This window comes from Quercus robur, chromosome 10, assembly GCF_932294415.1.
Source record: "Quercus robur chromosome 10, dhQueRobu3.1, whole genome shotgun sequence".
Classification (NCBI taxonomy): Eukaryota; Viridiplantae; Streptophyta; class Magnoliopsida; order Fagales; family Fagaceae; genus Quercus; species Quercus robur.
The window spans coordinates 47,099,784-47,111,783 of record NC_065543.1 but is presented as its reverse complement, the minus strand read 5'-3'; the positions used below and the strand labels follow the sequence as shown (position 1 = coordinate 47,111,783).

General features: G+C 34.6%; 1 protein-coding gene across 2 annotated transcripts; it reads right to left on the bottom strand.

Moving 5' to 3' along the window:
- Window positions 1-2,385: 2,385 nt before the first annotated feature.
- LOC126702307 (uncharacterized) lies at window positions 2,386-11,797 on the bottom strand. 2 transcript variants are annotated; one of them, XM_050400976.1, is made up of 9 exons: window positions 11,292-11,797; window positions 10,634-10,781; window positions 9,867-10,129; window positions 9,258-9,372; window positions 8,447-9,007; window positions 8,146-8,312; window positions 5,108-5,404; window positions 4,355-5,014; window positions 2,386-3,736 (listed from the first exon to the last, which is right to left on the bottom strand). In XM_050400976.1, the coding sequence occupies exons 1-5, from the start codon at window positions 11,496-11,498 to the stop codon at window positions 8,775-8,777; spliced, it is 966 nt and encodes a 321-aa protein (XP_050256933.1). In that variant the 5' UTR covers window positions 11,499-11,797; the 3' UTR covers window positions 2,386-3,736; window positions 4,355-5,014; window positions 5,108-5,404; window positions 8,146-8,312; window positions 8,447-8,774. The 2 variants fall into 2 exon arrangements, with proteins under 2 accessions (XP_050256933.1, XP_050256932.1); XM_050400975.1 differs by lacking the exons at window positions 5,108-5,404; window positions 8,146-8,312; window positions 8,447-9,007; ... (2 more) ...; window positions 10,634-10,781; window positions 11,292-11,797 and having other exon boundaries at window positions 4,355-4,733.
- Window positions 11,798-12,000: the final 203 nt, after the last annotated feature.

The window sequence follows — 12,000 nt, the reverse complement described above, 5'->3', positions numbered from 1 at the left end:
ACCCTCTCACAGGGGTACGGACTTAATAATTCTCCTTTGAAAGAGTTATTAATTTATTTTTATATGTTTTTATAGGAAAGACAATAATCAATGCCACTTTGATGATCTAACATATTTTTTATTTGCTCCTTTTAGATTTGCTTCTACAGTTCAAAGTGAATACTAGACTAGATACAGTGCCAACAAAGGGTATCATTGGTTTTAGGGATTTTCAATTTTTTACTCTAGGAAACGAAAAGTGCAAAATGTATTAAATTGAAAATGCATGTCATGAAACTCGAAAGAAGTGCCAAACATCTCAGTTTTTTGCAAACTGCATTTCACTTCCTAATAATAAGCTATGAAATGCATTTTGAGTAGAGATGCCAAATATGAGTATGCACTAGTCATTTATGTGTTATATCTCAAAAAAATTAGTCACAATTGAGATTTCTTATAGTTGTTAATAAAATCTTAGATCAACCCAGTATTTGCCTGATGTGAAACTCATCAAACGCACCCACACAACACAAATATGGGACATCACATTTACATTCCTTACATGCCTAGTGCCATATGTCTTACTTTAGAATTATTCCATTTTTTTTCTCCTTAAGCTTTGCATGTATATCCAATAGTGTCCATAGCTCATCCTTTACAATGTGTTTGAAAGTTTGGCGATAGATGAGACTTGGAGATAAAAATAAATAATTTGTCAAAATTGTCCTTATGACTTCAATTATATATTTCTTTAAATTGAACAAAAAATTATAATTTTCAATTTATATGATGTCTTATCATTTTCTCTCAGTACCATTTTATTTTCTAAAATAACCAAATTTGATGAAGGGATTATCTATTACTCTTATCCTACTTAAATTTAAAAACATCCAAAGAAGGGGAAGGATTACCATTTCACTCCACTCTCCTTCCTTTTGTTCTCATACCCTCAATTCTCATCTATTTCCAAAATTTCAAACAAATTGTAAAGGATGAGCTCTGGATATAAAACAACTGGATATATGTACAAAGCCTAAGGAGAAAAGAAAAAGGGAATAATCATAATGTGAGAGATATGGCACTTGGCATGTAAGAAATCTAACTATATTTAAGATTCCACATTAAAAATACAAATTCTCTTTCCATTTAGGAAGTGGAATGCAGTTTGCAAAACATTGAGAACAAGCTCAAACCATTGCCATTCTAGAGCTCAAGCTTAGAGAAGGCAAAATAGAGCGATCAACGTCATTGAACCAAAGGCGGAGAGGTCATATTTTAATCTCCTTTGTTACGACCTCCTTAGCCATGAACTGCACCCTTTTTTCCCACGTGGGGCTATGGTGACAAAAGAGAGAAATATGGAAAGTAAATGTCAAAGATATTTTATGGTTATGCGTAGAGGGGTTTCCAAGACCTTCTAACAAGCATATATAAGCTTTGATTTTTCTCACAAACATTCTGATAATCTAATATTATTGTTCAATAGGCTTTTATAGAATCCTTATATGCTTATCAAATAACAACTAAGCAAGTAAGATAATCTAATAAATCAAATTACAATTCTAATGGGTCACATTGTTGGCTGCCATCTTTAAATTATCTCATGCAATCCCATACAGTTCATAATAGGATTTACCAGTTGGTTTAACCATGATTTTTCTGGCACAGTTGTTTTCGAGTTCCTACTCCCTGAGCTCCTGTTCTTGTTCCTTCTCCTAGGGTCCCTTCTGTTACTACTCCCAGAGTTCCTTCTGTTAGTCTCTTCCTCCCCTTCGTCATCTTTGTCATTAGTCTCTTCCTTCGCTTGGTCACCAGTGTCATTAGTCTCTTCCTTCCCTTGGTCATCAATATTGACATTATCCTCTTTCGGCCCTTGGCCCTTGGTCACCATCCCTAAAAATTCCTGGGAACTTGCTATCCAAAAAATCTTGCGATACGAAAAGCAGAGCTAATCCTATTGAAACTATCTTCAAAAATGGCTTTCTAGTTACAGACCCTAATTTATCAAAGGGCAAAATTGGGTTTTCAATCAAAATGGTTGGGCAATTTGGTAATTGAAGAGAGCTTCTCAACGGTAACATTTATCAATGCGCATTAGCTTTTGCAAAACCTCTCCAGAACTGTGTTGTGTCAAAGTCACGTTTGTTCACATTTCAAAAAGCCACGTTTTAGAAAAAGCAGGATGTTTGAGTCTTACCAAACGGGTAGATTGAAAAAGTGGTTTGAAAAAGCACTTTTTGCACTTCAAAAGTGCAAACAAACGGGCACAAAGTAGGGCTCCCACTTTCATCCTTACCAAGGCTACTAAGCTAGCATTTGTTACAACCCCCTCTGCCGCGAGCTGCACTGTTCTTCCCACGTGGGGAGATGGTGACAAAAGAGAGAAATATGGAAAGCAAGTAAACGTCAAAGAAGAAATTCCATAAGCTTGATTTTTCTCATATACATTCTGATAATAATCTATTATAATTGTTCATAGGCTTTTACATATGCCTTACATGCTTGAAAACGTAACTCAACAATGAGATAAAGCTGAGGTGAACTAACATGGATAAAGTCTATCCTAACACGTAACAACTAAGCAACTAAAGATAGCACCTAATAAATCAAAGAGTGGTGTTGGTTCAACCATGATTTTTCTGGAACAGTTGTTCGAGTTCCTACTCCAAGAATTCTTCTTCCTGTTTCTACTCCTAGAGTTTCTGTTACTTTCAGCCGAAGGACTGGCGAATTTTTGTTCAATCTTGATTTGGAGATTTGACTTGATAAGAGGTAGAGGTAGAGGTAGCTGTATCTTCATCTGCAACAGAGGTTGGTTTAGAGTTGGAGTCCGCAATATTATCCTTTAAACCTGGGGGCTGCTTAGTGAAAACTCCTTTGAGCCGAAAAGCAAAGTTAGTTAATCCAGATGAAGCTTTTTTCAAACCGGTTAAGAAATGCTTCTTAACGTCCAGCTGCTTTATCTGTTTATACAAAGCATACAATTCATTCATTATCTGTGGTAAAATTCCCACTAGGACAAGTATAAGCATGAGAACTCCAAGTTTAGGCTTATCCTTGTCTGACAATTTCTCCTCCGGGAGAACTAATGAAATAGCAAATATACATGCTTCACTGGAAACTGATATGATCTCAACCAGCTGAATGTTTATCTTAACATATGGCTTCCCGAGAACAAGGAAGAAGAGCTGAAAACAACTGATGCATAAAGAGATTATGGTAGGAATTTTAGAAGAAGAGTTGCCCACATAGACACTACCCACAATCGCTAGCAAAACACGTTTCACGGAATCAAGCAATAGGTAGTATATTCTGAGTTCTCCACATAGCTTTTGGATAACAGACTCAAGCAATATGTAGTATATTCTGAGTTTTCCAACCAGCTTTTGGATAAAAGGTGCTTCTGCATCTTCAGTTTTGTCATCTGCACCTTGTGATTGGGAACTGCCCCCAGAAATCTGTGAGAGCTTGGACTTTGGAGGGCCTCTAAATTCTTTAAATAGAGGCTCTAAAATGGTTAGATAATTTGAATTCTGTGGGTTTTTCGATGTCCACTCGCCTCCCTTACCAGAAACCAAAAATACCCGGACTATTTTTTGATACCAGTGGAAACCCCGACCCTCTTGATGAACTTCCTTGTATTGAAGTAGCTTTGCAAATGAAATACCCATAGAGAGGAACAAGAGCAAGGCCAGCAGTAGAATACACACGACACCCAGAAGCAGAACGCCAACAGCAGTCCCCAATGCCGTTCTTCCTTAATTCACAAAAGTGAGAAATGATTAAGCCACATAGTTCTGTGCTTGAAGTCCTTAGCATTAAAACCAATGACAAAAGAGCATGTAAATGTGCAAAAAATTGTGAATCTTGGTTCTAGATACACATTCGCATAACTCTGATATGATGCAGTCAGATAACTATGCAATGATGGTTGTCACGCACAGAGAAGTGAATTGAGTTAACGTCCAAACAGTGTGAAACATCAGCTTCATTGCAGTTCTCAAATATGTGAAGAGATGGGACCGTAGACCAGTTCTGGTGCCAAGCTATATGATAATTATTAAGTCCATAAGACATATATGAACAAGACAGGAACATAGTCACAATTCCATTACATATTTGGAAAGTAGAGTAGAAAAGATTACTTCATAGGAAAAAAAAAAAAAAAAACTCATTCTATGGCATATTATTATGAGAATTATCTATCTTTTCGTAAAAAAAAAAAAATGACAATTAGAAAATTCGTTGATTAAAGAATTCAATATAATTAAGTAGAGAGCTGAAAGATACTAATATGGGGTTTGCAATTAAAAAAAAAGAAAAGACAAGCAACATAATTATCTTTTGTGGGGAAGGAAACAAACTGTCAAGTTACCTCTAATTAGACCAGCAGAGGACTTAGAAATAGCAGGTAGCGCAAGATTTACCATGACTATTTCAAATCTTGAGAATGTATGTACTCCATAATCCTTCTTCTTCAATTTTAGGGAGAGAAGGAGTAAAGCATGCAGGTTTATCAAACCGCCACCAATTATGGCTAACCAGAACATGCTTCTACTAAAATCCCTCCACGTACAAGAAACAAAATCTAGTAAGATATTATTACACTGATAAATAAACGAGTCTGTCTGTGGCACTCCAAAATCCAAATTATGAATTCACATGAATAACAGTAAACTAAGTATCAAGTTTGTCCTTTTGGTTTGATCAATAATTTGCAAAAATTCAAAGCATGAATAGCTTCAATTTTTTTTGTAGAACCTATAGAAAATTATACATTTAAATAACTAGCAAATATTTAAATTAAATTTAACAGGTTTTTTATTATAAAAAATTGTGGCTTTCATAGTTTTTCTGCTTTATATTAAATATTTTCAAGCCCAAAAATAAAATAAAATAAATCTGTATTGAATATTTTTTCCATTTGTTTTGTCCTTAAAATCAATATTCAAGTTCATGTAATAAATAGAAGTAAGAGTCCCGTAACTTACCCATGTAAAATACTTGGATCAAGAGTAGAATTAAGATGTGGTGTCTGCAGGTGTACAATGTATTCTATCAAAAAATTTACTTATTATGAGATTAAAGAATTCAAAAACAAGTCATAGACAAAGTAGAGGTTTCAGACCTCAAGTAGTGATTGAAAATCCTTCGAAACCATTGAAGCCATGGGCCCACTATTGGAACTTGGTGTTGGCTGCTTACTCCGAAAGATTCCCGAATAATGAATTTCAGACATGTGTGTAATGGCAGAGAGACTCGAGTTCTCCATGACCAGACGGGTGTGCCCAGTTTCCCTTTCCCATGGAACACTTAAGTAGGGAATGCTCCATTGCAAACCCCTTGTCAATTCATAATACTCCACTGGCAGTCTCACTGCCAACCATCCAGATAATGCAATAACCTGAAGATGGCATGCAATTCTCTGTATGAAAGAGAAAAGGAAAAATGCTGGTTAGTTCTACTAGAATGATGCAGTTCATTAGGTTTGATAAGTTATTTATCAGATACTTCAAGTGACAGTAGGTTACCCTAATCTATCTACTAAGGTTTGATAAGTTTTACTCTTTATGCCGATAATGTAATAAAACCCCAGCCCACAAAATCCCACTTTGAAGAGGTCAATCCTAGTTTTCCATCTTTGGAAGAAGTGCCAATAGGCTCCACAGGCTCCACAGTTGGGCCATTGGTTCAAGAAGTCAGACAACATGGTCAAAACTCAAAAGGCTCAAAACCATCCAAAATATTTAGAGAGTTCAGTTATATATTAAACTAGTCGCTAACCCGTGCGATGCACGGGATAGTTAAACAAAATTTATACACATTCACTTTTATTGATACAATCATTTGAAAACAATTCTAACTAATACCCAAATGTATATCGTGCATTGTAGATTTTGAATGCTATACTGTGCGTTTAGGGCTTCCTACATCTGGAGAGAGAGAGTTTGCAGAAACTAAAGAAAATCTCTCTATAACTTAAGAAACACAATATACTAAAATTAAAGAGAGAAAATTTTTGGAGGACAAAATATTATAGATAATTTATAAGAATTTTGGTTTAATTCCTGAACACTGCAACTCCATAAAATTTATACTAATAATAATATTTTATGATAGCGCAGTTAGAATTTTGGTTCTTGAACACTGAATTGGAAATTGATTATATGAGTATTCAATAGTAAACAAAGTACTATGTATTAATTAATATATAAACAAAACTAACCTTGAATGCTACACTGTGCGTTTAGGGCTTCTTGCGTCTGGAGAGAGAGAGAGTTTGCAAAAATCGTGACTTTATATTTCTTAACTTGAGAGAGGGGTAAGGTTGCTAGGGTTTTGAGGAGTTATAATGTTTTTGTTTTTATTTTTTTTTTAAATATTGTGCTGACGTGGAAAATTGTGCTGGAGAGAGAGAGTTTGCAGAAACCGTGGCTTTATATTTCTTAACTTGAGAGAGGGGTAAGGTTGCTAGGGTTTTGAGGAGTTATAATGTTTTTATTTTTATTTTTTAAATATTGTACTGACGTGGAAAATTGTGGTGCCAGCAGAGGCTTCGGTTTTATATATATATATAGATTATATGTATAAAAATCAAGGAAAATTATTCTAGGTGTATTAATTTCTATCGGATCCAGAGGAAGAGGGTTAATTTGTTTCACAGTATTTCTAATTATTTGATTGATTGTCAAGAGGCTATATATAAATGACCTGCTAGGTACAGTTTGATTGACTTCTAGTTCAAACCTTGGAAAATACTGGATCAGCCACAGAGAAAAAAAAAAATAAGCAAATCAAATTGTACATAAGAAAAATCTTGTTTTACCATAAATGAAATGCTTTGCAGAGACATAAGGTATCTCGAGAAAGTTAAAGGTGCACATCGACATGCTATCAGAACTTTTTTTTGAGGTCATGATTGTTTTTCATCATTTAAAAATTTTGTTTTAAAAGCTCACCAGTATAAATACTAGAGATAGTTTAGACCCTAATTTTTAAATTACAGCTAGATTGCTTATAATCTACTTTAAGCAATGCGGAATAAGAGTAATAAATGCGCAATCAACTGGGACTACTAACTAGTGCATGAACATACATAATTAACAATTAAGTAAAAAGCATAAGTAGTAAGGAAAGAGAGAAGCAAATACAAGATAACACCGTGATGTGCTATTGAAGAGAAAACCGGAAAAAACAATGAAAAAACCTCCGTGGCCCTACAAGTCGAATTGATCCATTAGTCAATCAATTGGAGTACAAGGATAACAAATAGACCTCCTAAACCTAGACTACTCTCTATACTTTGACCCTCCAAAGTCCTAGCTACTAATAGGTTTCGCCAAGCCTTGTTTTCACTAGCTTTCCAAATCCTGCAATTGTCACCAATTGCTTCCATCAAAGATTGGCATGAACCCAATGCTTCCCAATTGCTCCAAATCAACTCACAACACTTTGTATAGATGTGGTTTGTGTTTGGGCTAAGAACCTCTTAAGAGATATAGAATTAGAGAGAGAAGAGAGTGAAGAAAACTAAGAGAAATGTATAGATGATTGTTAGGTTACAATCTCTAACTCTCAAATGGATTTTAGGGCTTTTCCTTTGAAACTCTTCTTACAATTTCATAAGTACGGGTAAATAAGTGAGGGAAACAAACATAAATAGCTAGCCGTGCATCTCGTGGGTCAAGTCGCAAGTTGGCCAAGTCACGAGCCACTTGCGAAATGCCTTTGACACTTGAGTCGTTTGAACTTTCAACATGTGCTCCTCACATGACCTTTCGCAGGTTGCACCAATCGCGAAATCCCCTGCTTCATAGTTCTTTATCAATTTGCACATGCAACCCATTACATTTAATCCCAAAAAAATAAAGGTAAATGATTGAATAAATTATAATTAAATTTGACACAAAATTAAAGCCAACAGACATAAATTGAAAATCACAACTTTACATGCTTCAACTTCAAAGATTTGTAAGATTTTTCTCTACCCTTTTTATAACATCCAGCCACAAAATTAATGTCAATTTATGATTATATAAAAAAAATGTCAGTTTATTTACTATTGTGTTTCTAACACGGTGTAAAAGCGTCTGTATAGATTATTATCATGCTACAACTAAATAATCAATTAATGAGATAACAGTTCAAATGAAATAGATATCATACAAAAAGATTACTCTCAGGCTGAGATAAAGAAGGAAATGGACTTGAGAATTCCCCAATGGAATGAAAGCTTGCTATCGAAACCTTAAGTATCCCGGCAGCAATAACTATCACTGCAAATGAACCAATTGTAGATCCAAAAAACGTAGTTGATCTTTTCGGCACAGAATCTGTATATTTTTTAAACCTTACATCAGTAAATAAATGAGAAAATCAAAGGGCTAAGAAGCGTCACTGCATCTAGAGCTTAGATGTTGGACTACAATTGAGCTGACAAACAAGAGAAAAGAGGAAGAGTCCTTACAGTCCATTACTTGTAGAACATTGGAAGGCTGATTTTTGTTTCCAGCAACATCCCCAGATACGCTTCCGGGAACATTGACAGATACAATATCTTGGTCTGCTTTTATCACTATAGTATATATGCCATTACAGATTTCTTCAAAGCTGAAAATGTTAATGATTATCATTGGAAAGGAACAAAAATGAAAATTTGTTAAAGATTAAATGTGACATACTAATTGAAATATTATTTCCATCAAGAACCCAAATGATGTGTAGAAAGGTCGTCATCATGGTTTCTTATTTGTATGTGGGTGAATTATTTATGTGATGTCTTGTTCATGTAAGGGTTAACATGCATAGATACAAACATGAAGATAACCAGAAATGACTTGCCTCTGTAATTTCCCTCCTATGATTGATATATTAGAACGGCTAAAGCCAAATACAGGCTTCACGAATTTTATCAACACAAGGATGTTGCGTTCTCTTGTCCAAATATGGGATGGTGTACGCCACATTACAGCAGGCCTTGGAAATTCGGTAGGTAGTTCAATCAAGTGTACAGCAGGCCTCAGAGAATCTGAAGGTCACATTTATATCTATTAGGAGGAAACACCTAACAAATAGACATTTAAATATAAAGCTTTCCTAATTGCATATAATATTTTTTTATACGCCTAATTGCTTATATAACTGTAGAAAAAAAATTCTATCTGAAGAGTTTCTATATTCAAAGAGTTGAGTAACAGAATATTGAAACAGAATTTTGATTCCACAAACAGATTATTTATTTTCTCTTTGTAACACTTGTAAACTATTGTCAATCGTACCATATATGAAAGTAAATGGTTCAACTGGAAAAAATGGAGTCCCCTGTCTGCTTATTATAGAGGTTGTATCAATGCTTACATTGACTACAGTCGTGTCAAATATATATGCAGCAACCTGAAAGGAGAGTGAAAATGAGTAAGAAATAAAAGGTATATGAGAAATATAGGTCCAAGAGATATAAATAGCAATAAATGTTCTCACATACACATCAATGTACATTCTGTACACACTACATCCATAATTTCACATGCGATAACCATATCTATTTGTTAAGGATGTCCACATTTAAAACGTGAAATTGGTAGTGTGTACGGATGATGTACAATAATGACGGTGTGATGATCAATACACTTTTGCATTTTATATTAGGGGGAAGTTCAAGATGTGTAACTGTGAAATTTTTTTGAAGATGATTTATTTTCCCAATATACTTAATGGCTCCAATGTTTCTAAGTGACCCAATTCAAGATGATGTTGTGCATTACATAGAACAAAATATAAATGAGCCATTTCAAATTCATAGGACAACTAAACAGGCTCCTAACCTATGAACCAACTTCTACTCTCATGGCTGAAAAAATAAAATTAGATTGTGAGAACCATCTGACCTTATATTCAAATCTTCTAGGCCCTTCATATTTTTTAGTGTCAACCAGAGGAAGAAGTGAGCCCTGACTCTTTTGGAGTGAATATAAAACTTCTGCTTTGAGAAATTTTTTAATTTCTTCAGATGTGTTGTTAACAGGCTTTGGAAAGGTTAAACAGACCCTTAGATTCTTATAGTTATTGGTTGCTCGCACCAGTATAGTTTCACCATTAAATTGAAGTTGCCTTTTAGGAACGTGAGTTGTTAAGTTGATACTTCGTCTATCTGTAGAATTAATGAACAGAGCATGTAAAGAACACATTGACAACAACAACAATCAACCAATCAATCAAATCAGACAAGAAAAGTTACATAAACAGTCCAAATTATTCAATTTAAATATGATACAAATTGCCAATAAGTAAAGCTCAAGGCATTAGTTAGATAAAAACAAGAATAGCAATTAAAGGACATTTCACTTATAACTCTTCCTGAAAATAATGATACATATTGCCTATTGGGGAAAAAAATCCTATGGCAATAAAAACTAGACTCACCGAAATGCAGAGTGAAATTAGAATTCTTGTTTCTTTCAAATTTCAGAAAAAATGAACACATTAGAAATTGGGTACTGAAGAACACAATATAAGCTCATGGGAGGCAAAACATTTCCTCATATACATAGCTGTTGAAGACTTTCAAGCAAGGTCTTATTTGAAGTTGAGTGGTAATTGAAGAAAATATAATATTTATTATAATTAGAAAAAGAATAAAAGGAAGGTTCTTAACCAATAGTCCAGTTATGGCTACTGCAGCCAACTCCTTGAGTCCCGTTGGCGCAAACCTCAAATTTATGATCTCCATCCTGCAAATCTTCACACATAACCGTCCCATTTTCACATTGAGAAGCATTAATGCGGCCAAAGCCATCGTCCAACTGCACCAACAAGTTTATTAACCTATTATTTTGTGGAATAAGCCAAATGAACGTCAAGACAAAACCCAAAGTTTTCTCAACAAATCAAACCATGATGCAGCTTCTTCACTTCCCACTTACCATTGAGTTGGAAAGCAAAACACACACACACACAAAGCAGCAAACAAAAAAAATTCCAATAATTTAGCTTGGAACCAGGAAGATTATGAGTAATCGTTCATTCTTATCGACTATAGAAAAATTCAAAAATATGTACATATGAATAAACAGAATTCCAAATAGCCTTCTTGATTAGTCTGAACTCTAAAAGAAAATTCAAGCTCATTACATCCTTACAGAATGTAAACACGTGCTAATTACTCTTTTAAATCAACCAACTCCCATACATTAACTTAAGAACCACGAAACATATAAACTCATGAGAGAGAAAGAGAGAGAGAGAGAGTAGAGCGCCCCAAAAAAAAAAAGCCAAGTAAAACAAGCTCAAATTATCATTAGACCTTAACGTACCTTGCAAGTGATATTACAATTGGTGCAAGCACCATTCCCACCCACATGAACTTTAAAGACGAATACGGTTGAGTTGAGATTTGAGAATGCATAGGGAGTCTTCAAGAACTTCACAGTGGGCTCTGAGTCATCACAGAGTGCTATGAAACTCAAAAGAGAAAAAACCGAGAAAAGTAGAACCACCAATGGAAGCTTGTGCAAGCCCATTTCAGAGTAAACCTTAATTGAAGTCTGAGACAAGTAAGGCCAACAATTTATAACCAAAAGAAACACATTTGTGGGGTTTGTGAAAACAATTTTGAACAGTGAGTGCAGTACGGAAACAGTATTGAAAATGAGATTAGTGGAAAAGAAAAGAGATTATACAGAGTTTGGACTGTTTAGTAGATGATGAAGGTTCCATTAAAGATGTAGTGCACATTAGACCAACAGTGCAAGTTAAAGGCTTTCCAGACAGAGCAACGACAAGGATTTGTTAGTACTATAAAATGATAAGTAAGGACAGACATGAGACATGCAACTATGTCAGGAGACAGGACCATGTTTTCCTTTTTATAGGGAAATAAGTACACAGCAAATAAGATAAGATTACCATTAGCAGCCAGCTGTTTTCAAACATGTTTGGGGCTCACATGAATTTAAAATTAGATAAATCATGTGAGAAATAAAAGTTTTAAGGTTCTCTGAATCTCTTCCTCTTAAAAAAAAA